The 21,566-nt window shown below is 46.0% G+C and overlaps 1 protein-coding gene across 1 annotated transcript in view; it reads right to left on the reverse strand.

Moving 5' to 3' along the window:
* Window positions 1–3,838: 3,838 nt before the first annotated feature.
* Window positions 3,839–21,566, reverse strand: part of GPR156 (G protein-coupled receptor 156) — a 35,697-nt gene continuing 17,969 nt past the window's right edge. The window contains 6 exon segments of the mRNA XM_043512591.1: window positions 3,839–6,441; window positions 6,731–9,096; window positions 10,508–10,669; window positions 15,608–15,844; window positions 19,885–19,980; window positions 20,602–20,727. Of these exon segments, the coding sequence (XP_043368526.1) occupies window positions 7,705–9,096; window positions 10,508–10,669; window positions 15,608–15,844; window positions 19,885–19,980; window positions 20,602–20,727 (2,013 nt within the window). The 3' untranslated portion in view covers window positions 3,839–6,441; window positions 6,731–7,704.

Here is a 21,566-nt window from a genome sequence, read left to right on the forward strand (position 1 = left end):
AGCAGCCCAGACTGGTCACAAAGGGAAATTATTTTATCATAATCCTGTAAAAGGAGAGGCAAAATCTCAGTTGTCCAGGTTTCACGTGCACAGAGATTGGCAGCTACTCTCTAAATCCTATGAATTCTTTTTAAAATTCCGGATTTCGAGTAGCTATGGTAGGTTTTGGTCAATGTGAAACCTAGCTTTCCCCTTGCTGCTGCAAGACTGTTAACTTCCTGGATTAGGAGGAAGCTTGCCCAGTGCCACTAAATAAACAGAACTTTGCTGCTCCACTATAAAATCATCTGGTTTACTTCCATGACCATGGCCACTTGCAGTCTGATTGCACAGCGAGTCAAGTTCCCATGGGCAGATTTTGAAATATTTCATCAGACCTCTCTGGCTTCCTCTTGGCGTTGTTTCAGTGCTGTTGGGGTCTGCAAAATCTCCACTTAGGTGTATGATAGAAATCCCAAATTCATAGTAGCAGATACGTTTCTGAATGTAAGAGGGGCTCTTGGCTTGTTAGTTAGCCTATGGTTCCATTCCAATTTGAGCCAGAAGTCAGGTGACCCTTATAACTGAAGTTTTCTCGCTCTATGTGTACAAACACATAATGCAACCACACAAAGAAGTACGATTGCATTAATTGAAACCGATGATTACAAACAACTGACCCTCACTGAGTAAGTGGTCATTATCTAAAAATTAAATTGTATTGGATCTCTCTGGAGAGAAGACAGCGATCTCCAGAGCTGACATCTCAGCTTTTTTTCCCCTTCATTTCTCCCCCTATTCAGGCTCTTTTGATTGCTTATTCATTGCCTGAACAGACGTTTTGGTTTCTTTATTATGACCCAAGGCCTGTTGTCTGGGATGAGTAGGAACATGTCCTCTCATGCTGTTGCTCTTATAATGTTCAGCACATCTTTAGCATCCACCAGCTGAGGACCTCAAAGTGCTTTGCAAATGTGTATTAAGTAAGCCTTGAAATCATTATTATCCCCATTTTCCAGAGACAGTAACTAAAGTTCAGAGAGTTTGTGATTTTTTCACGGTTACACAAGTCAGTAAGCAAAGCCAAGATTCTTGACACCCGGTTCTTTCCTTTAACCAATAGACCACATTTCTTCCCCAGGGCCTATTTCTGTTGTTGTTTTATTTTGAGGGCCAGATTCTGCCTTCAGATATAGTCGTGTAGCTGTAATACAAGTTACTGAGAGTTTGGTGCTTTTACATTGCAGGGCAGAACATAACCTAAAGGATTTATCCTATGACACAATAGCTGACCATGAGATGGGTCATACAGGCTGCTCTGTGTCTTCATTCGCACCCCATTCTGATTACGATTACCATTATATAAATCTGTAGTGAATCCATCAATATTGATGATGGATCAATGTACATGATAAATGTTGGGCAGCGAATGAGATCACATAATTAAAGGCTGTGTTTTAACATAGTGGGTCTCACACTGTGGTCCATGGAGCACTTGCTGCTGAAGTGCAGAGAGAGGTGTGGCGTGGCTCTCCTCCTGGTTTTCAGCTGATAACTTTCACAAAGACAGTGAAAAATACACCAGGTGCTTCCCTAATCATACGTTTCAATGTTGTCCATTGCTGTAGCTGCAACAGAAATGTTGAGTGATACTGGATGGAAGGAAGGTATCAAAAACACAATCTAGTAAGATGTGGTCTACAGTGTAATAACACTCAAAATGCATTGTAAGGATAATTAAGGTTATGTGTGCCAGCGTTAAACTCAGCATTTCCTGACTTTTGTGTTCTTAACCAGGCAACCTTAACATTCTTTTGATATAGTTTTTTTTTAATGGAATTTATTATAAAAAGATATCCACTGAATAAACTGTAGGGATCTTTTAGATTAAACTGGTGCTGGCTTTGTGGGTCATCCCCACCACCCACAAACACACCCTGAGTAGGGTGATGTCTTCTTACTTTTAATAACATTATTGCTAGGCAGTAGTACTGGTAGTTTATAATACTCTCGGGTTTGTAAATGCTGCACAGAAAATACAAACCAGGTCCCTGCCCTGAAGAGCTCACTATCTGTGCTGCCATAACATATATAGACAGTTTCATTAAACAGAGTCACAGTAGATTTTATTTTTTAGACATAAGCTATCAAGAGTCACAGTAATTGTCCTAAATGTCACTGTGTTAGTGCTGCCTGCCTGTCTTGTCCAATTGACCAAAATTTACTTATAAAGTGAAACTTTACTATCATTTCCTGCAGGAGAGTCTCCTGAACTCCCTTCCAACAAAGGTTGTTTTCTAGAAGGGAGGATGATGACTCTGAGTTCACCTGGGTACTAGTCTTGTGTCCTTGTAATAGTGGCAGATGTTGGTTGTCAGGAATTTACTTCCAAAATGCAGGATTTCAAGGTAGCCAGGGCTCCTGGATTTTATCCCCAACTCTTCTACTGATTCATTGTTTGGTCTTGAACAAGTCACTTTATTCAGTACTTCAGTTTCCCCATTATTATAGAGATAGAGCTACTGATCGACCACTGGGTGATAAGATGACTGTCTGCTTGCAATGTGCTATGAACATGCAGAGTGCTGCGTACATGCTAGTTATTGTTAATAACATGCTCTACATGCAGAACCAGTGCGGAGTCCCTGTACCCTAATGAGCTTGCTCTGTGGAGCACTGCAGAGTGCTGCTCTGTCTCCCTTCTATCTTTTGAAGTTTGTTTTTTCCTCTCGTTCACAAGTGATAGCCGAGGGGGAACTGTTGTTATCAGGCTCCTCTGGAAAACCCTTTTCAGCAGAAACAGAGGGGAGTTGACTGCCCTAAACAGCTCATCCGTCTCAAACATCTCAAATGTAATAACTGCCTCACTGCACAGGATTGCCTGCTTGGGCTGGGTAGTGCAATGCTGGAATGGATATGGACTTGTTAGCACCTGACAGAGCACACTGGGAAAGGGGCAGGAACTCTGGATCCAGCTGGGCCATGCAAAGTGTAATGGGGACTATAGAGAAGCGATTCATTCTCCACGGAGGGGCATATAATGGAGAACACAGAGAAGGGAGAACTGTCTGCCCATATCCTTAGTCACCAGCTAAATCATAATTAAATAAAATTAATAAATCACAAACATAAATGTTTAAATCATTAAACAGAATAAAGCACCATACAGGCCACAGTGAATCTCTCCTCCCAAGACTTCACCCCCAAGAAGGTCAGAATTATTCCCATTTTACAGAATGAGAAACTTGAGGCACTGCAAGTCAAAGTGACTTTTCCAGCATTGGAGATGACATGCAGTCCTGGGTTTAGACCCCCACCTATGCTCCTAGCTGCAGGAATGGGCACTGAACCCAGGACTTTCCTGCTCCTAAGACACAAGTCTTGTCTACTTGAGCTACACGGAAACATTCCTTTGCTACTAGTAGTAGTATGGTTTTTATCTTCCAGGGGTCTACAGCTGCTAAGAGAAGTAAGAAACACAAAAGTCACTGCAAGAGACTGTGGTAAAAACACCTTTCATTTTAAACAATGTTTTGAACAAGTTAAGAGAAACAGAAACCATGGAAAGTACAAATCAACCTAACGTACAAATCAAGTTAATTGGACAAAATAAATGAGTGAAATACCCTCTTAATGGGAGTCCTCTTCCCAGCTTGTTCCCAACCCCACAGACAGCCCAATATCTGATGTATGCAAAAAAGTAGCCACACCTAAGGGACTGCATGGAGCACAAGTTCCCACACTGTGGTCTGTGAACCACTGGTGGCTGCAGAACACTGCTGGTGGACCACAGAGAGCTGGCTCTTCTTCCAGCTGCTAAATTGCATTACAAGACACTTAACATCCATGAAATACTTTCTTAACGTTACTTTTCAATGTAAACAAATGCTGTAGTTGCCACAGGGATGTGAAGCGACAAGCTCTCTATTAAAATGTTCTTCACACTGTGAAAGAGTTATAGAACCCTGGCATGAAGAATAAGGGATTGCCAGGGGTTACTCCGTAGATATTCAAGTAAACGAGAAACCAGAAATCACAAACTCTCTTTCACACACACACACACACACACACCTGAAATACAGTGAATGCAATGGACTGTGCGCTCAGCAACAGGAACAATTAACACAGAGATCACCTGTCCACCAGTTGGGAGCAGGCACTTACCCTGCCTTTTGAGTTCCATGTGATAGGCTGTTGGCTCAGGGTACAGCAAGGAGACATATCCTTCCTAGGAGGACAGGCTTAGATTGCAGGCTCTTTGGAGCAGGGACTATTTTTTTCTATGTGCTTGTACAATGCCCAGCACACAGACCCCATAATAATAAAAGGCTTTATACCTCCTCCTTTTCACTTGCAGCCAGCCTTGTCCACTGCACAGGGCAGCATCCTAGACACCAACGCCTCCCAAGTAACAAGGCTATTGACCTTCTGTAACCCTGACCTTGGTCAGGTGACTGGGGCCAGGCAGTACAGTTCAGTCTCTCAGCAAATCACACCTTTGCTACACTGAGGTGGGAGTGGAAAGCATGCCCTGCTGCCTGCCCACTCTAGCTCCCCCTCCTGTGTGGAGCCACCCAGCAAAGGGATGGAAAGCTGGGAGGGGAGGCAGGGCAGCAGCAGCCTCTCATGGTCAGAGCTCAGCACTACAGCTACTTTTTCCAGTGTCAGCTGCCTAAGACTAGGGACTGTTTGTTCTATGCCTGTCTTGCCTGGTGTAAAATACCCACAAGACGCTCACAGACCTGACAGTTCCTCAGAGGTGCCCCAACTTTACAACACTAAGGAACTCCCTGGCAATTTGCCCCGAGTTCTGTGGGCTCCCCCTGATTTGCATCTCCATGAGCATCCCCTAAGATCTGCTGAGCCTGTTGTAGCAGCACCCACCGTAACTGAGGAACCACCATTGTATGTTTGAGTCCTTCAAAGGTGTGCACTGCCTGTACTTGCAGGGAAAGCTCAACCAGAGGCCACTGCTTAGGTCTCTGCAGGTTGCACTTGTCCCGCAGGGCATCCCAGCTCTACGAGAGACAGAGCTGGAGTGACTTCCAGCTGGGCGAGCTGGGCAAGCTGAGCTCCAAGCAGCCTGTCACAAAAATAATGGCTATAAATAAAACATCAGCAAAATTCTATTCTATGCACCATTCATTCACACCAGGCTCCAGCATCTTCCCCTCAGTCCAAGAGGTATGGTTCGCCATGCAGAGCTCAGCTGGGGCTTGTTCACAGATTTGAATTAACTCTGCACCACTCCCCTATGGAAGCACTGCCAGGCTCTGAGCATTAATGCCTGCTGGAGCTCCCAAGCAAACAGGGGGAGAGTGCATATTGCTATATCTTTTTCTAAACCACGCTCCTGTGTCCCCCAACCTCCTTAGGGTGCCTTGTATGCCAGGGGAGCTGGTGGCCAGTCCCAGTGCTGGGGTGCATTGAGAGAAGTCTTTTGCTCCTTCCCCACCTTGTGCACCTGTATATGTGGCCCACGCTGCATGATTACTTTGTGTCAGTAGGTTCCACATATTTAATGCATTTCATCAGCAACAGAACTGTCACACCGGGCAGCCCCAAACACTTGCTTAGACAGCTATGGAAACAGCAGCTTGGGAATGAATACAGCTAGAGGGAAACTGGTTCTCTTTAAACGTTAGAGGTGTCTAGTGAAGGAAAACAAAATTGGGATGGTGTCCTTGTTTGTGTCTTTACTATGGACAAAGCAGGGCTGAAAGGTGGGGTATTCAAAAGATACATTTTTGATCGTTTTTACCTTAGAAATCCAGGCCTTGTCAAGCCTGGAAGATTCTATGTGGGCTAGAGCAGTGGTTCTCAGCCAGGGGGCTGGGGCCTTCTCGGGGGCCATGAGCAGGTTTGAGGTGAGCCGCCAAGCAGGGCCAGCATTAGACTGGGGCCCAGGGTAGAAAGACATTAGACTGGGGCCAGCTGGGGTCCAGGGTAGAATGTCGAAGCCCGACCTCACGGGGCTGAAGCTCAGGGCCCTGAGCCCCGTCACCTGGGGCTGAAGCCGAAGCCTGAGTAATGTAGCTTCATGGGGCCCCAGGCAGTTGCCCTGATTGCTACCCCCTAATGCCAGCCCCGGCTTTTATACACAGAAAACCAGTTATTGTGGCACATGTGGGCCATGGAGTTTTTATCGTATTCTGGGGGGGCTTCAGAAAGAAAAAGGTTGAGAACCCCTGGGCTAGAGCACTAGTAGAATTCTGACATTGCCAGAGAGTAATTGAAAGCGGATTTTTACTTACATTGTTTAAAACTGTTTGATTTTTGTTAATGCCTGTCTAACACAGACCTCCATTCAACCAAATTTCAGCACCCCTCTCCTCTTATATAAAGATGTGTCAGATCGCAAGAACTATCTGAGGTTGTCTCCCACGAGAGGTCTTCCAGCAAAAGCAGGGATACCAGATTTGATATTCCTGATACATCTAAGGTAAAAATGAACAGAAAATACTAACAGGTTTCAGAGTAGCAGCCGTGTTAGTCTGTATTCGCAAAAAGAAAAGGAGTACTTGTGGCACCTTAGAGACTAACAAAATTTATTAGAGCATAAGCTTTCGTGAGCTACAGCTCACTTCATCGGATGCATTCCAGTTATTGTGACACACGTGGGCCACAGAGTTTTTATCGTATTCTGGGGGGCATCCAATGAAGTGAGCTGTAGCTCACGAAAGCTTATGCTCTAATAAATTTGTTAGTCTCTAAGGTGCCACAAGTACTCCTTTTCTTTTTTAGAAAATACTAAGAAACTCCAAACCTTTCTCACCTATTGTGTCCACCATAAAGAAGCACAAAAGGCCACAAACCCAATTTTAAAAAATTGCAGTGCTGTCAAGCTTTTTCAGCTTTCCCTCTTCAACTCTTCTCAGTATCTACCTGCTGCCATATATTTAAACTGAGCGAAATGCGAAGTCAGGTCTGGAGAAGTCAGCCCTGGATTTCGTTAGCTTGCTCAGAGACCACAAAACAGAAATAGGAAGTCTAGTGTTTTCTGCCACCCCCAGATTCTTGCTGTGTTGAGAGACTAGCTCATTAAGGCTGAATGCCAAGGTGAAAATAATTCCAAATTTCTTTTTTACAAATTCTAATTGAATGCAATGTTGGTGAAAGGTTCCAGATTGACAGCTCCGGGGGACGGAAGGTCTCTGTTTGGCTGTGCGCCGTACAGAGCAGGGAGAGCATGGGTCAGAGCTATTCAAGTCTTTCCCATACACTGCTCCCGATCTGTGCAAATCATCTCCTACCCAGACGCAGCCTTCTAGGATGAGAGGGTAGTCCAGTCAGCCTGGTCAATTCAATCCTTGGCCTCCCTGCTCAGAGCGCTGACAAGAAGGCCAATTAGTGTGATGAGTTTGTATGTGATGTGGGCACCTGTCCATAGCAACTGGATTAAAACGACCAACTCATTTCAATAATACCACTAACCGGCTATCAGGTGGTTGTGATTTTCAGTCACTCCTGACCTAGATTGGATCTCAGTTAGCATCCAGACAGGTAAAAGCTTTGGCCCAGATTCACAAAGGTACTTGGGCACCTAACTCCCATTAATTTCACTGGGAATTAAGCACTTAAGCAGCTTTGTGAATCTGGGCCTTTATATCCCATTCCCAGTCCTCTGAGCAACACACTTCCCTCAGATGGTGCGTTCCTTCCATACTGTTTAAAACGCAACTTGTCTGGGGGGATGCCTCTGGAATAGGACATCTTCATTTACATTTACACCAATGTGGGTTTCAGATCATCTTTGAAGTTCACAATGGGCTGAGGCCTGCCATAAAGCTTTGCCCAGTGGGCTAAGGACCCACCAGGCTCTGGGTCTGTGTCAGTGGTGCAACTGTCACTGGAGTCAACAGGGCTGTGGAAGCAGATTTCACAATGAGGCTTGTGGCAGCAGCTGAACATCTCCTCCGAGCTGCTACTGGAGTCAGAGTCTGGATAAAGGCACAGGGAGGGCACAAGGGGTTGTTCCAGGTCCCTCCCAGCATCCCCCTGCTGCTGCTGGAGGCTGAGGGGACTGGGGGGATACAACAGAGCATTGTGGTTCTTCACTTGGGCAGAGCCTTGGTGTTTGTTTGAAACTTGGCCATTCCCTTCACAGCTTTGTTCTTCAGGCCAGTTCTTCCTATGCTTCAGCTGGAAGTTGCACATTTTGTGGATGACTGATGAGGAGGGTGATGGCTGATAGAGGAACCTTCCATCACTGGTGTCACTTGCTTTATCTGGAGATGTTTGTGTTAATCTGTCACGGCTCCAAGTGCTCTGTCCACTCTGTGTCCTGCTGACTGCCTTGTTCCTCAGACACCTCGCTTGTGGGGTCATAGGCGCAGGAAAGTAGGTGGAAGGTGGATGGACTGGGATTCTTCTTCTTCGCCGTCTTGTCCGGTAAGGACTAAGGTAAGTGCAAATGCCTGTGTAACTCTCCCAGGATCTCCAGGCTGCACTCTTTTCATGTTCTGCATTGTGGCTGGGTTGCCTAGGCCCCCTGGGTGACACCTGGGCACTAACTATGCCGCCAATGCTAAGCTCTTGCAAGATTTCCTGCAACTTTTCACTGACCTTTGAGGGCTGCTCCTTGATTGCTGCTGAGCTCTCTGGTTGCTCTGCTCTTCCATCAACTGCTGAGAGATTCTGGCTCAATGGTATTGATGGATTGTCGATATATTTCTTGTTGTTTGGAGACCTCCATTGCTCTTGGACATCCTTAGAGCTGTTGGAGATGTCCATAGGGTCAAAAAGCAGTGCCTCATAGCAACTAAGATCTTCTGGTGGAGTGTTTTGGTGCTTTATATGTTTAAAGTTCTGGATGATACCAACACAATTTTGTTTGCCAACAGATACTGGACTGCACTGTGTATCTGGGAGACTGGGACGGTGCCAAGGGTTCTGCTCTTGACCAGGGGGAAAATAGTCTCCATGCAGCCCTTCAGCTTCCATGGCACAACCACTGGACTCAACATGGCTATCTGAGTTCTGAGGCAAGATGGAGAAGGATGTGGAAGGAACAGCGAGGTCCATCGAATCATAGCTGCACTCTGCAGACATCAGCCTCATCAGCTTCTCCTTAGCATTGTTCACTTGCTCCTGGAGGCTTTCGATCACAGCATTTTTCTGTAACAAAATCACAAATAAATAAATACATCAATTTTGGTGCAGAAAACAATGCCAATACTACATTAAGGTTGAGGATTTAAAGGCAACAGTCAGGAAGTCAGTCTGTTTTTCAGAGGAAATGCTAGAATGGCAGTCTTTGGGCTTGATTACTCTTGAAACGCTACAGCAGCACAATTGCAGTGTAGACACTCACTACAGTGACAGGAGAGATTCTCCCATCAGCCTACATAATCCGCCTCCTTCAGAGGCGATAGCTAGGTCAACAGAAGAATTCTTCCATTGACCCACTGCAGGTGTGGGAACTAGAGGTGCTGGGGGTGCTGCCGCACCCCCTGGCTTTAAGCGGTTTCCATCATATCCAGCGTTTAGTTTGGTTCAAGGGCTCTAAGCTCCCCTACTATAAAAACTGTTCCAGCTCCCCTGCCTAGCGCTGATTACACCGGGGGTTAGGCTGACAACTACAGCACTCAGGGTGTGGATTTTTCACACTCCCGAGTGATGTAGCTGGGGCAATTTAATTTGTGAGTCTAGACCTGGTCTTTGAGCTATTTAAAATAGATGAATGTCCTAGAGACAAAAAAGTGGACATTAAGAAAATGCAGCAGGAAAAAATTGCTCCACTGGGGCCTACTTACTGGGAAGCAAACCATTACACTGCAGTACAGAAATCGCTCTTGTTTGTACAGATCGGAGAATCCAGATGCAATCATTCAAAGTCCCATATAGAACCATCTCCTCTAGCTTCTAGAATTCCAGCCCTGCACAGTTCTACCCCATTAGCTTCTAGAATTTAAGTAATTATCGTTTGAAATAGCAGAATCACAGATCTTCAAAATGAAACGTGAAGCATGTGCAACCCGTTCCTTTCCTAGCTGCACCTCAACATGTCCTTGAACATTTGCGTATGTGGGTATTTTGGAGATTGCATACAGAAACATTTGCACCAATTACACTGGAACATAATGTTGTTCTAACAGCCAAAGCACTTCTGGTTGTATAATTTGGAGAAAGCTGAAAGGGAGTGGGAGCTGAAGACCTTTTGGGATAGGACGCATCCCCTCTAAATTAGATCTTTGTGTGAGCTCCAAAAAATCAGGCCAGTTTTCTGCCAGTTGCCCTAATTTATGCATCAAATTTGAGAATCTGGGAAAAAGATGTAAAATCGTTTAAAAAAAATTCCTTTCCATGTATTATTTCTTGAGGGAAGCTGATGCAATGGGAAATCTCCATTTTGATCAGTTTGTGACAGAGGGTATTCTACCCTACAAATCCTTCAGCAGACAAAGGAGGAGGCGGGGAGAGAGTACAGCAGAGGGAGGACAACAGCTGCTGGCCACTGAGCCAGAGGGAGATCAATGGCTGGGACTGCTCTTTCCACTAGCATGAGCTGCCTGTGAGTGCAGATTACCTCAGTAAGCAGCCGTTGCATGGAGTTCTTCTCCCCTATCAGCTGGCAGATCTGCTCTTCGCTGTACATGGAGTGGAAGCTCTTGCTGGGGCTGGTAAAATATTTTGCCATGTGGCTAATGGTTTGGTTCTGTTCTTCCTCAAAGGCTTTCCACTGCCTGAGCTGTTGAGTGCAAGCATCCATTATATACACATGAAATATATATACACACAGAGAGACAGACAGACAGATGCAGAGAGAGACGCACACACACACACAAAGAGCAGGGAGAGACAAAGAGAGGGCGTGACACAGACATGCACAGAGACAGAGACAAAGGGGTAAATTCACACACGCGCGCCTTGATCCTCCCCTAACCCCCACCTCTGTGTAGCCTGCCAGAGATAACAGTAACACCACAGTGCAAAGATGTAGTGTAGATTGGACCTACCCACAGCCACATGTCTGAAATAAAGCTCTGCACTGCCTTTGGTTTTAGTTGCTTGTGTAGACACAGTTAGATCCTGCCTGTGCTACAGTCTTTAACAGTGTTGTAAACCAGGGCCCCACTGAGTCAGAAAGAGACAAAGACAATGTCTCACACACACTTTCTTAATCTTGAATCATGAATGACATGTTGAAAACCACTCAATATCTGCTTTTTTTCACTGGTGTCAGAATGAAAACCTAGTGCATCCAGGCTCCAGCTGTCCATCTATTTCAGATGAACGATGGAAGAGCAAAACTATTAGGAAAATCAAGCCAATGAAACAAAAGGTGAATTACAAAGCCTGAGCTAGATAAAAAGCTCAAGCTCTCAGATCAGCAACAGAACAACTGTGTATGCAGGAACTCTATGATAAATTGCATGGTGCACCTCAATAGCTGGAAATCTGCTCCTTCTTCACTACTTGAAAAGATATTATTATTTGAATAGCACCAATAGAATGCTAGGCACTTTACAGAGAGGATCTGCTCCCTGTTTCAAAGAGCTTACAGTCTAGTAATCAGGACAATTCCACTGCAGCAACTGATTCCTGACACAGCTGGTCTATCACAGAGCAACTTCCAGTCCTCCCTAGACAAAGTTATTGAGGACATTAGTTCCTGAAGAAGAAACAGGCACCTGACCTAACCTCACAATGTCAGGAAGAAATAAAGATGGGAATTATTCACAAATATTTGGGTATAAAATGTAATTACTTGTTATGCTTCGGTTTGCACGTGAATTCTGCTACTGAGAGGAACATAAGAATTGCCACCACCTAGTCCATCCAGTCTCCAACAATGGCAAGTACGAAGGATTTCACAGAAAGGTGAAAGAAACCTTGTAATGGACAATTATGGAATAATTTGCTTATTGCAAAAGTTTCTGCCTAACCCTTGTCAGCAGTTGGCTTTTGCCTTGAAGGATGAGGATTTATACATTTATGTATCGCAGATAGCAACTGTGGATGTTTTCATTATCAACTTAAATGCCAATCTTTTTAAAATCCTGCTAAATTCTTGGCCTCTGTGATAACTAGTAGCAGTGAGTTCCATGGGTTAATCATACAATGGGCTTTTTCTTTAAATGGGTTGTATTAATCTGTATTATGAGAATAAAGAGGAGCACCTGATTTACCCTCTCTCTGCACTTCATTATTTTATGTACTTCTGTTATGATATGGAATCTTAAACAGATATTTTTTTAAAATTGCACTAACGTTAAAAAAATATATTTTTACATGCATATAGTGCTGGTGAAAGGCATTGGATCAACAGCCTGGAGAGTGACTGCCTTTAACCAGAGAACATGAACTACCCAGGCAGCAATAGCAGGTCAACTTTCCTCTATTCCACCCATACCCATGTGCCTCAGCCCAAAACAAAAGGTACCCTCCGTAGGAGTGAAAGGGGAACTCAGGAGTCCATTCAGTGCTTTCCCCTTTGAGACTGCAAGCATCAGTTGTGATGGTGTCTTTTGTGATGTGGTCTGTTGTCCACTAAGTAATTTCTCATGAGATGACCTTTGGCACTACTAACCTAATCCAGATTAAAAGAGACACCCTACAAGAGACACGCTCTGTGTCCCCTTTAGTTAGATTTTTCCCCTGTACCAGGAATCTTGCTCAAATGACCTGGTCCCCTCTCCACTGTCTTGATCAATTGCATTCACAGCAACATATTCTCCTCCTCCTGTTCTTTCTCATCATTTGACCACCAGTGTCCTCATCAGAGCAGGTAGAAGGTAAGAATGCAGCATGCACCATATTGAACTGACAGCCCAGGGAGACAGACTACCCAATCTGGGGAAGGAAGAGAGAGGAGCGAAGGCAGGGTTCACTCAGGTGATATTATAGGGAGAACTGTCATCTAGTGGTAGAAGATGGAAACTGAAAATCAGAAAAGTTCCAGGTTATATTCTGGCTCTGACATGAATTTGCTGTGTGGGGTCAGGCAAACTGCTGCCATTCACTGTGCTTCCATTTCCCCATCTGTAGAATGGGGCTCACAGACCTCCCCAACCTCCCAGGGGATTGTGAAGTTTAATTCATGTTGATGAAGCTCAGGAGTGAAGGCGCTAGAGGAGGGCAAAGCTCTATCTGAGTGGATTCTTTAGGGAGTAGCAGATTTTAGTGTTTGAGACAAAAGAGCCTCAAGGTAGGGAACACAAAGTAAGGCAGCCAAAGTACCTCACCATCTGGCTGAACAGAACAGAAGGGTATTTGTCACTCCTTTCTGTAGCTTCCATATTTCACTGAGGACAGAACTGGGCTTGGGGAGTGATGCAAGTACCAGATGGGAGGAATCATCATGCAGAGCAGGAATGAGTTGTGGGTGGGCAGAAAGAGCAGGAGGTGCTGTAGGTTAGGATTGAGGTGTTTTGATGGAGCTGTGTGGGTCGCACTGATGGAATAGCGGGGCGGCTGCCAGTCAAGATTGAGGGGTGCTGGCAAATGCACTTGCACAAACCCACTCTTTCCTGGGCCTGGTTTAAGACAGTTCTATCTCTGTTCCACCTACCCCTGGCTCATTCCCTTGAGCCCTCAACTCCTTAACCAATATAGAAACCAACCACCATCCATTTCTTATTTTCCCTCTTATTATAGCAACCTGGGGATTGTATCCATTAACACAGACAGACTGTGGCCTAGCATACCAGATTCCTCCTGAAATACACAGGAAGCAATGAACACAGCCCTGTCAATAGCTTTTCTTAAAATAGCTCCCGCTCCTCCCCCTCCCATACTGGAGAGCTGGGCTTTACTATTTGTGTGGAGAAGAGCAGACATCCCAGGGGACAGCAAAACCTACTGTCAGCTCAGGAAGCATCAGAGGCTGCCTGTCTGCATTGCAGCATGCAGGCTCGCTCGCTGCCCTGCTTCTCTGGAAAAGGAACACTATGGCAGAGAGAGAGAGAGAGAGAAGGACAAGAGAGACGGAGTAGAGGTTGTAAGGTGCTCAGTACTATGGTCATGGATGTGGTATAAGAACCTCAGCAGAACAGATTAGATTCACCAGCAGTAACCAATCCCGTTGTCCAAGTCCATGTGCACAGCAGCCCATTGATGGACCCTTTGCACCCATGTATAGTGCTGGGGTCAGTCAGTCTTTCATAAGAGGGCCTCTGAAACACCAGTATTCCCTGCAGGGGTACCATATTAACCAAATCCAGTGGCAGCTGGTAGTCACAAGTCTGGGGGTGGCTCCAAGGGCTGTCCCTCCCATCACTGCTTGTCAGGGCAGGGGAAGGGAGAGCAGAGGACTAGTAGGGTGGGGAAAACTGTCAAATGCACCCCTCCCATGGCAGGAAGAGCCCACGGCTACCAGAGAGCTAGAAAAACAGCTAGTGTCTCCTTTGAAGCCATTTGCCCATCTGCCTGCTCCTTTCCCCCTCCACAAACTCCTCTGGTGGCTCCTAGAGCACCCTGGCTTAACTATGGGAGCAGTATGTGGGGAGGTGGTCACCTATCCAGGGGAGAAGCAGATGGGAATGGCCACTTCTTTTACCAAACCCCATAAATAAGGGGCAGAGCCACAGAGAGGGAAGTGGGAGAGAAGGAGACTAGCAGAGACACCAGGGTCCTGTGGGAAGTGAAGGAGGGGTCAGAGCACCAGGAACATGCGGGAAAGGAGGCACCATTAGGGACTGGGAGGAGACACATAGATACTAGATTCTTGGGGGTTGACCAGAGGGACAAAGCTGCTGTGGATTTGGGGATTAAGTAGATGGTGGTGTGAGTTACCCTGGATATTTTGAGGGAATGTCAGGAGGAATTGGAAGGAAGTGGCCTGGTGGATTCATGCTAGGAGGCCATGTGGTTACTGTGGTTGTCCAAACTCCCTGGAATCAGAGCTTCAAACCCCACCAGGGCTGGCTCAGTTCATCAGCTTCTGAGCCACGTTGGTCCAAACAGGAGAAAGCACTGTCACTTTTTGGGGGTGATATTTTTGTCAATATTTATCAACATTTAATTGAAATAGTATTCAAAAAACTGAAGTGCAAGATTTCATTTGCTGAAAAATAATTGCAGACCTGAGGTCCTGTGCGCTCTGCAGATATCACAGATCCCCAGGAACGTAAGGACGGGGATAAACCCCAACTTCCTCCCCTAGCCCCTTCTGGAGTGCTGGGCAAACACATTCCAGTCTGATATGTCCTGTAAGGGAGGGATTCCTGCATTGTTCACAGGGCTCAGATTTGGAAGGAAGCAGCAGTACAGCATACCACCTCTTTTCCCAAACCACCACTGTCTCTTCCAGATTCTCAGCTTTCAGTCAAGAAGGAACCAAGCCCAAGGACTCTGGTATAAATGAATGTAATATAAATGCTTAAAACCAGAGGCCCCAAAACTCATTTCACTCAAGCCACTGAGCAGCAAACAGACTGGGAATGATTTTTTAGTTGCTACCACCTTGGTTGGATTGAACTTGATGATCAGCAGTTAAAGATGAAAGGCTCCATATCACAACTCCAGCCTCTGAGCCAGCTGGTGCTTCCTCCTAGACTTTGTGTATTTGTATTGTTATGCTATCCCAGAAGAAAAAGAATGAGCATTTCAGAACACATTATCTACGTGTGCTCATATCTGAGGAGACCTTTTAGGCCAGGCCTTTAGAACACAGTTTGTTTCATACCTGAGGAACAAAGATGAAGCAATTGATTGTGGTTGTACAGATGAAGATGCCTCCAGATGTAAAACCAAAGACCAGGTTGTGCCAAGTGTAGAAAAACCAGTTAACTAAAAAAACTGTCCCAGCAGCAAGGAAAATGAGGTTGACCCCAACAATGAGGATCAAGGACTGATTCACTGGTGGAGCGCTGACATTATCTGTCAGACCAGCCAGGTATGTCCCATACATCAACAGGATGCTCTGGAATAAGAAAATAGGGATAAGAGGTTTGGTTTAGGAGAAGAGGTTTTACAGATTTCCAGAGTGTGGAAAATTACTGTATGTCACAGTCTTTCCTCAGCCCATACTGAGCCAATGAAGCTCAGATACATTCAGTGCAATTCTAATTAACACTTTGATCTATAATGCAGAAATTCAGTTTGATATGGTAGCTCAGCAGCAAATACTCAGTATGTTGCTGTAGGTCAGAATCGAGGTATATAGGCAGAGCTGGATGGAGACGGGGCAAGACTGGAATAACAGGGGTGCTGCAGGTCAAGATGAGAGGTTTGGGGTGTGGGAGGGGCTCGAGCAGAGGGTTGGGGGTGCGGGGGGTGTTAGTAGAATTGTGAGGGGGGGAGCCCAGAATCAGATTGACAGAGGGTGCTGCTGATCAGAACCAGTAGTAATTGGTTGAATTGTAAAGGAGCCCAAAATGGAAAGGAGTCCTGGAAAAAGAACACCAGAGACTGACAGACAGAGACAGAAACTCCTTAAAGGAAGAAAAAGAAACAGAAGAAATTAGTTCTACCATCAAAGAACGATGAGTCTAACTTCAGAAAAACAGAGAGGAGTCATCTGTAAATTGAAAAAAAAAGTGGCAAGAGAGGAAGAAACAGGAAATAGTGGACTGGAGAAAGAGTGGGAAGTGGTGCATATTTTAAGGAGAGATCTGGGGAACTATTGGCCTGTAAAGTACAATTATTTCTCTTCTCTTCTGTAAAATTTCCTGAGTGTTGGTGGAACGTGCTGAAGGGAGCATGCAGTCAGGGACGACAAGTTATATGGGACCATGGTGCAATATTCAGGGCATGAGGGCCCAGCTCCACCAATGTTCAGGGCCGGATCTCTCCCTCGGCCCTGCCTGCCTCCCTCGGCCCTGCCTGCCTCCCTCACACGCCTCCCCCGAGCGTCCCTGCCTGTGCCCTGGGCAGCTGCCTCCTGCAGCTCTGCTGGCTCCCCGCATCAACTAGCACCCCCCGGCCCTGCAACCACTAGTTCCAGGGCAGGCTGACCCAGGCTGACTCTGACCCTGCCCTTCCACCTCGGACAGACGGACCCTTCCCTTTTCCGGTGGAACCCTCCACCACCACAGGGGGCTCCCCTGTCCACAGTCACTTCTCCTGCCCCACGCTGGGCAAGGGGCAGCCCCATCACCCCCTCTCCAGTGAGGTTACAGTGAGGGGCAGCAACAGGGGAGGAGGTGCATATGTGATGCAGCCTCCCTTCCCACACCTACCACAGGGGAGGTGAGGGGGCTTCCTGGACCTGAGAGGGCCCTTGGAGCACATGCAGTGACAGTGGTGTGAGGTGAGTGTGCTGCCAGGGGGCAGAGTGGGGGGCCCTCCCTTGGAGCTCGCTGCTGCCAATGAGGAAAGGGCTGGGGGGAGTCATCCTCTCTGGCCCCAGCTGGCGGCAGCCTGCCTGAGCCCCAAACTCCTCATCCCCATCCCCACCCAAAAGCCCTCACATTTTTACATTATTTTTAAATATATATATATACTAGCTTATAAGGCAGGTGGCGGGGGCAGGGGTGGGACTTGGACCCATTCTGGGCACCACCAAAAATTACACAAATCTGCCACCCCTACATGCAGTCGATTGACACTCTGTCCACAGAACAGGGGTAGTGACAGTGCAAACTACCCCCTCGCAATGCTTTGTAATGAGCATGAGCCTGCAGGGAGGCTGGATGCTCATCAGCCTGGAGAGTCCATCTTTATGGGCAAGAAGGTGAGTTCAGCTTCCGTAGGCCAGAGGTTCTCAAACTTTTGTACTGGTGACCCCTTTCACACAGCATGCCTCTGAGAGTGACCCCCCTTATAAATTAAAAACACTTTCTTACATATTTAACACCATTATAAATGCTAGAGGCAAAGCGGGGTTTGAGGTGGAGGCTGACAGCTCACGATCTCCCATGTAATAGCCTCGCCACCTCCTGAGGGGTCCCGACTCCCAGTTTGAGAACCCCTGCCATAGACCATGACTCCTGGTGGCCTCTCTGCTGGGACTGCCAGCTAGTTCAGTTCTGATGGTGCTTCTCTGATGTTGATGTCTGTCTCACTAGGAACTGGACCGAGACTCAAATTCATTTCACACACACCGTCAAGCAGACATCGCACTATCACAGTTTTCGGCCACTAGCCACCTGAGAACTCGTGACAAAAAGGTGAAAAGCTCTATAGCCAATTTCTAATCCCCTGAGCCAGAATAGGCAACCATCAATGTCCCATTTAAAACTATTTGTCTTTCCTTGCAGCAATATCCAGGGGACAGATTAAGGTATCCTGTGGTAAACTAGGATGTTGCTCTAATGGAACAAGCACAGGACAGATTCAAAACTTCTGGGTTTTAGAAAGGGCTTTGCTACTGATTCTATGTGCAACCTTGGGCAAGTCACTCCATTTCTGTGCCTGTAAAATGGGGACAGAATACTGAACTGCCTCCCAAGGGGTTGAGAATGTTAATGCCCTTGAAGATAAAGAGTGACATATGTACACAAAGGGACTGATTCTGTTCTCACTTACATTAGTGTAAATCAGGCTTAATTTCAGGGAAGACAATGGAGCTACATGGGTGTGAAACCCTGCAGATGAGACCAGAGTCAGGCTCATTGTATTATTAAATATGGGCAGTTGGCATCAGGATAGAGAATATTTTATTTTTAAAAGCAAGAACAGTAAGAGTTCATAGAGGCCACGGCTGTAAAGATAATCTCTCTGGATTCGGGGAAAATTTAATACAGAACAGGAGCAAAGTAGCTGATGATGATCAACACATATCATATCAAGGAGAGCAGCCAAGTAATTGCTTATATATTGTGTACTTAAGGGACTTGCATATAGAAGCCAATCAGACTGTCAATGGGATTTTGGATCATAAATGCCTAAATCCCTTTTGAATATGAGATTAAGGCTATGTCTACATTGCACTTTCGTCGTTACAACCTTTGTCCCTCAGGGGTGTGAAAAAAACCACTCCCCTGAATGACAAAAAGCGCCGGAGTGGACAGCGCTTTGTCAGAAGGAGCCACACTCCCAGCGATGAAGCTACTGCCCCTCATTTGGGGTGGTTTTATTTTGTTGCTGGGAGAGCTCTCTCCCGGTGACAAAGAGCAGCTATACTGCACACCTTCCAATGCAGCGGCCTAAGGCTAGACACAGCCTAAGGCTCCTGGATACCTTGATCTAAATTCCTAAACACCTCAGCAATGTCTAAATACTTTTTTTTAATCTGGGCCTTGGATGCCTTCGTTTTCCTCACCCGTAAAATGGGGTTAATGGTATCTTTGTAAAACCCTTTGAGGTCTACAAATGAAAAATCTTATGTAAGAATTAAAATCTTGTCTACATAGGGAAATTTACCACTGTAATAAAATTGATGTATCAGTCCTACTACCTGAGTGGCACTCTTATTCTGCAATAGGAATGGCCACACAGGAAGTCAAACCAGTATAACTACAGAAGTATAATTAAACTGGTATGACTATGTTAGTAAGTTTCCCCATATAGACAAAACCTAAATGTTTATTATTAATACAGTTCTGCCACACAGGCTCAGGGTCCCATACCCCAGCTGTGCAGTTTATCTGTGTGGGGGATTGTAGTCTATGGGTTCATGGAGGTAGTGAGTTTTACGGAGAGATATGAATGAGGTGAGAGAAGTTGTTTTGCAAACAAAGAGAGAGAGATGGTTCCAAGCATAAAGGCTGGAAAGAAGAAAGAAAGCATGAAAATGAGACTGGGAGAAAGATACAAAGGGGACTTTTGTGAGGGAGGCTTGGCAGGGGAGGTGGGCAACAGGGGAAGAGAACACAGAAGCAGAATTGGATGGGAATGGGAAGAACCTTCAAGATGAGCATGAGAACCTTGAATTTGAAGGTGAGAGGCAGCCAGGGAAGGAAGTAAAATGGCCAGAGTATTAGGGAAGGAAGAGAATTTTAGCAGCTGCAGCATTTTGTAGCTAGACTGGAGGGAGGGGAGGTGAGATGAGATGCAGGGATGAATAGAGCGGTTACATACCTTAAACCCTAAAATGAGAATGAGCCAAAGTTCGGAGTAGAGAGACGCGCAGAACTGCATCCTACCCACCGAACAGGTCATGCCCTTGTCAGTCACCTGGGAGGCAGTCAGAACACAGGAATGAAGGCTCCTGCTCCAGCCCATAGGGATGGACAAACAGACAAGTAGATACATGGTTTAGGGGGTGTTTAAGCACAAATTTCAAAGTGGAAAACTGAAAGCTTGTCTGACGACTGAGAAAGTGCAATTGAGAGCAGAAAATTCAAGGAAGAAAGATACCCAGCTTCGGTATTCATCTACCAATATGCTCATTAAGCCTCAGTTTTCAAATTTCTCTGCACCTGCCACAGACTCTCCAGTCTTCCATGCTGGAGAGCTGCAGAATCCAGGTCATGCTCCCTGCAGAGTAGACAGGGCATTGGTTAGAACTTATAATGGTAGCAAATCAAAGCTCTGGAACCAGATCCTCCTGTCCAGCTTCAGGCATATTTGGCTGGAACTCCGCAAATGGCATCTGTCTCCATAAGGGTCCAAACCTAACCCCAGTTTACAACACCTCAGACCTTTGAGGAAGGTCAGCTCCAATCTTTGTGGCTTAGGAATTTTTCTAAAACAAACCCTTCCATCTTTCATGCCTGCAGAGGTCTGCTGGGCTGAATCATAGCATGACATAGACACAAAGGTGCAGTGTTCAGCCTCCTGCAATTGTCCTCTTACCCTCAGGGATGCACTGAAGCTTCGGAAACACTGAACTGGATCAGAGAAAATCCATGTTGTGAGCAGCATGGCATCTGCCAGCACCAGCACTACCACCATCACCAGCAGCTGGAGGTCTTTGATAATCTGCAACTCACAGAAGGTCAGTGTTATGGTTCGGGGATGAGCTGCACCTGTGACCTCTCTGTCTCTTTGTGGGCACTTTCAAATGACAGGTCTATACCTGCCCCTTCCCCCATAGTGGAATCCCACAATTCACCCCATTGATTTAAAATGGACCATTTTTGACAGCGCCTCCTGTTTCTCGATCATATTATGTGCAGCAGGTCCAACTTGGTGTTGCTCCTGCTCTAGAATCCTCTCTCAGAGCAGTGACCAACTGGTAAATACAGTGACAGAGAACTGCGTGTTCCAAAACAAAGTATGGTTTATTTTATCCATAGGGACATCCCAAGCAGAAAGAAAAAGGTTAAAAATAACAAAAACTGATATATGCATATTGTCTTTCCTCAGCTTGGCCTTACCTGCCTGTTTAGGTAAGCCCCCCATTTATCTTGGGGCCCCAGCACCTGGAGACCATGTTACAGTCAGTCTCCCAACAGACCCCCTGTCTCTCCTTTCCTCTGAAGCTCAAGTTTTTAACTGCTTCAAATCTTGTTGTTTGAAAGGCCCCACCTCAAAGCCCCTGGGATTTCAAGCTGGAGACTCACCTCAGGCCGCAGGACTAGCCAAATCCCAATTTGTAAACTTCAAAGGCATTATCTCCTACCTCGTATGTCTGCCTATGGCTGTCTACACCCAGTAGCCTTTGGTACATGCAGTCCAAAGTTAGCTCAAACTGATTTAGCATCTTCGTTCCCCTTTACACAGCAACAAAATAACCCCCAAGTCCACACAGATATATAGATAACATTCGTAAAAATCACTACAGATAACTCCCACATTCTTCACAGTCGACATGCCCC

The sequence above is a fragment of the Dermochelys coriacea genome, chromosome 1 (assembly GCF_009764565.3).
Source record: "Dermochelys coriacea isolate rDerCor1 chromosome 1, rDerCor1.pri.v4, whole genome shotgun sequence".
Taxonomy (NCBI): Eukaryota; Metazoa; Chordata; order Testudines; family Dermochelyidae; genus Dermochelys; species Dermochelys coriacea.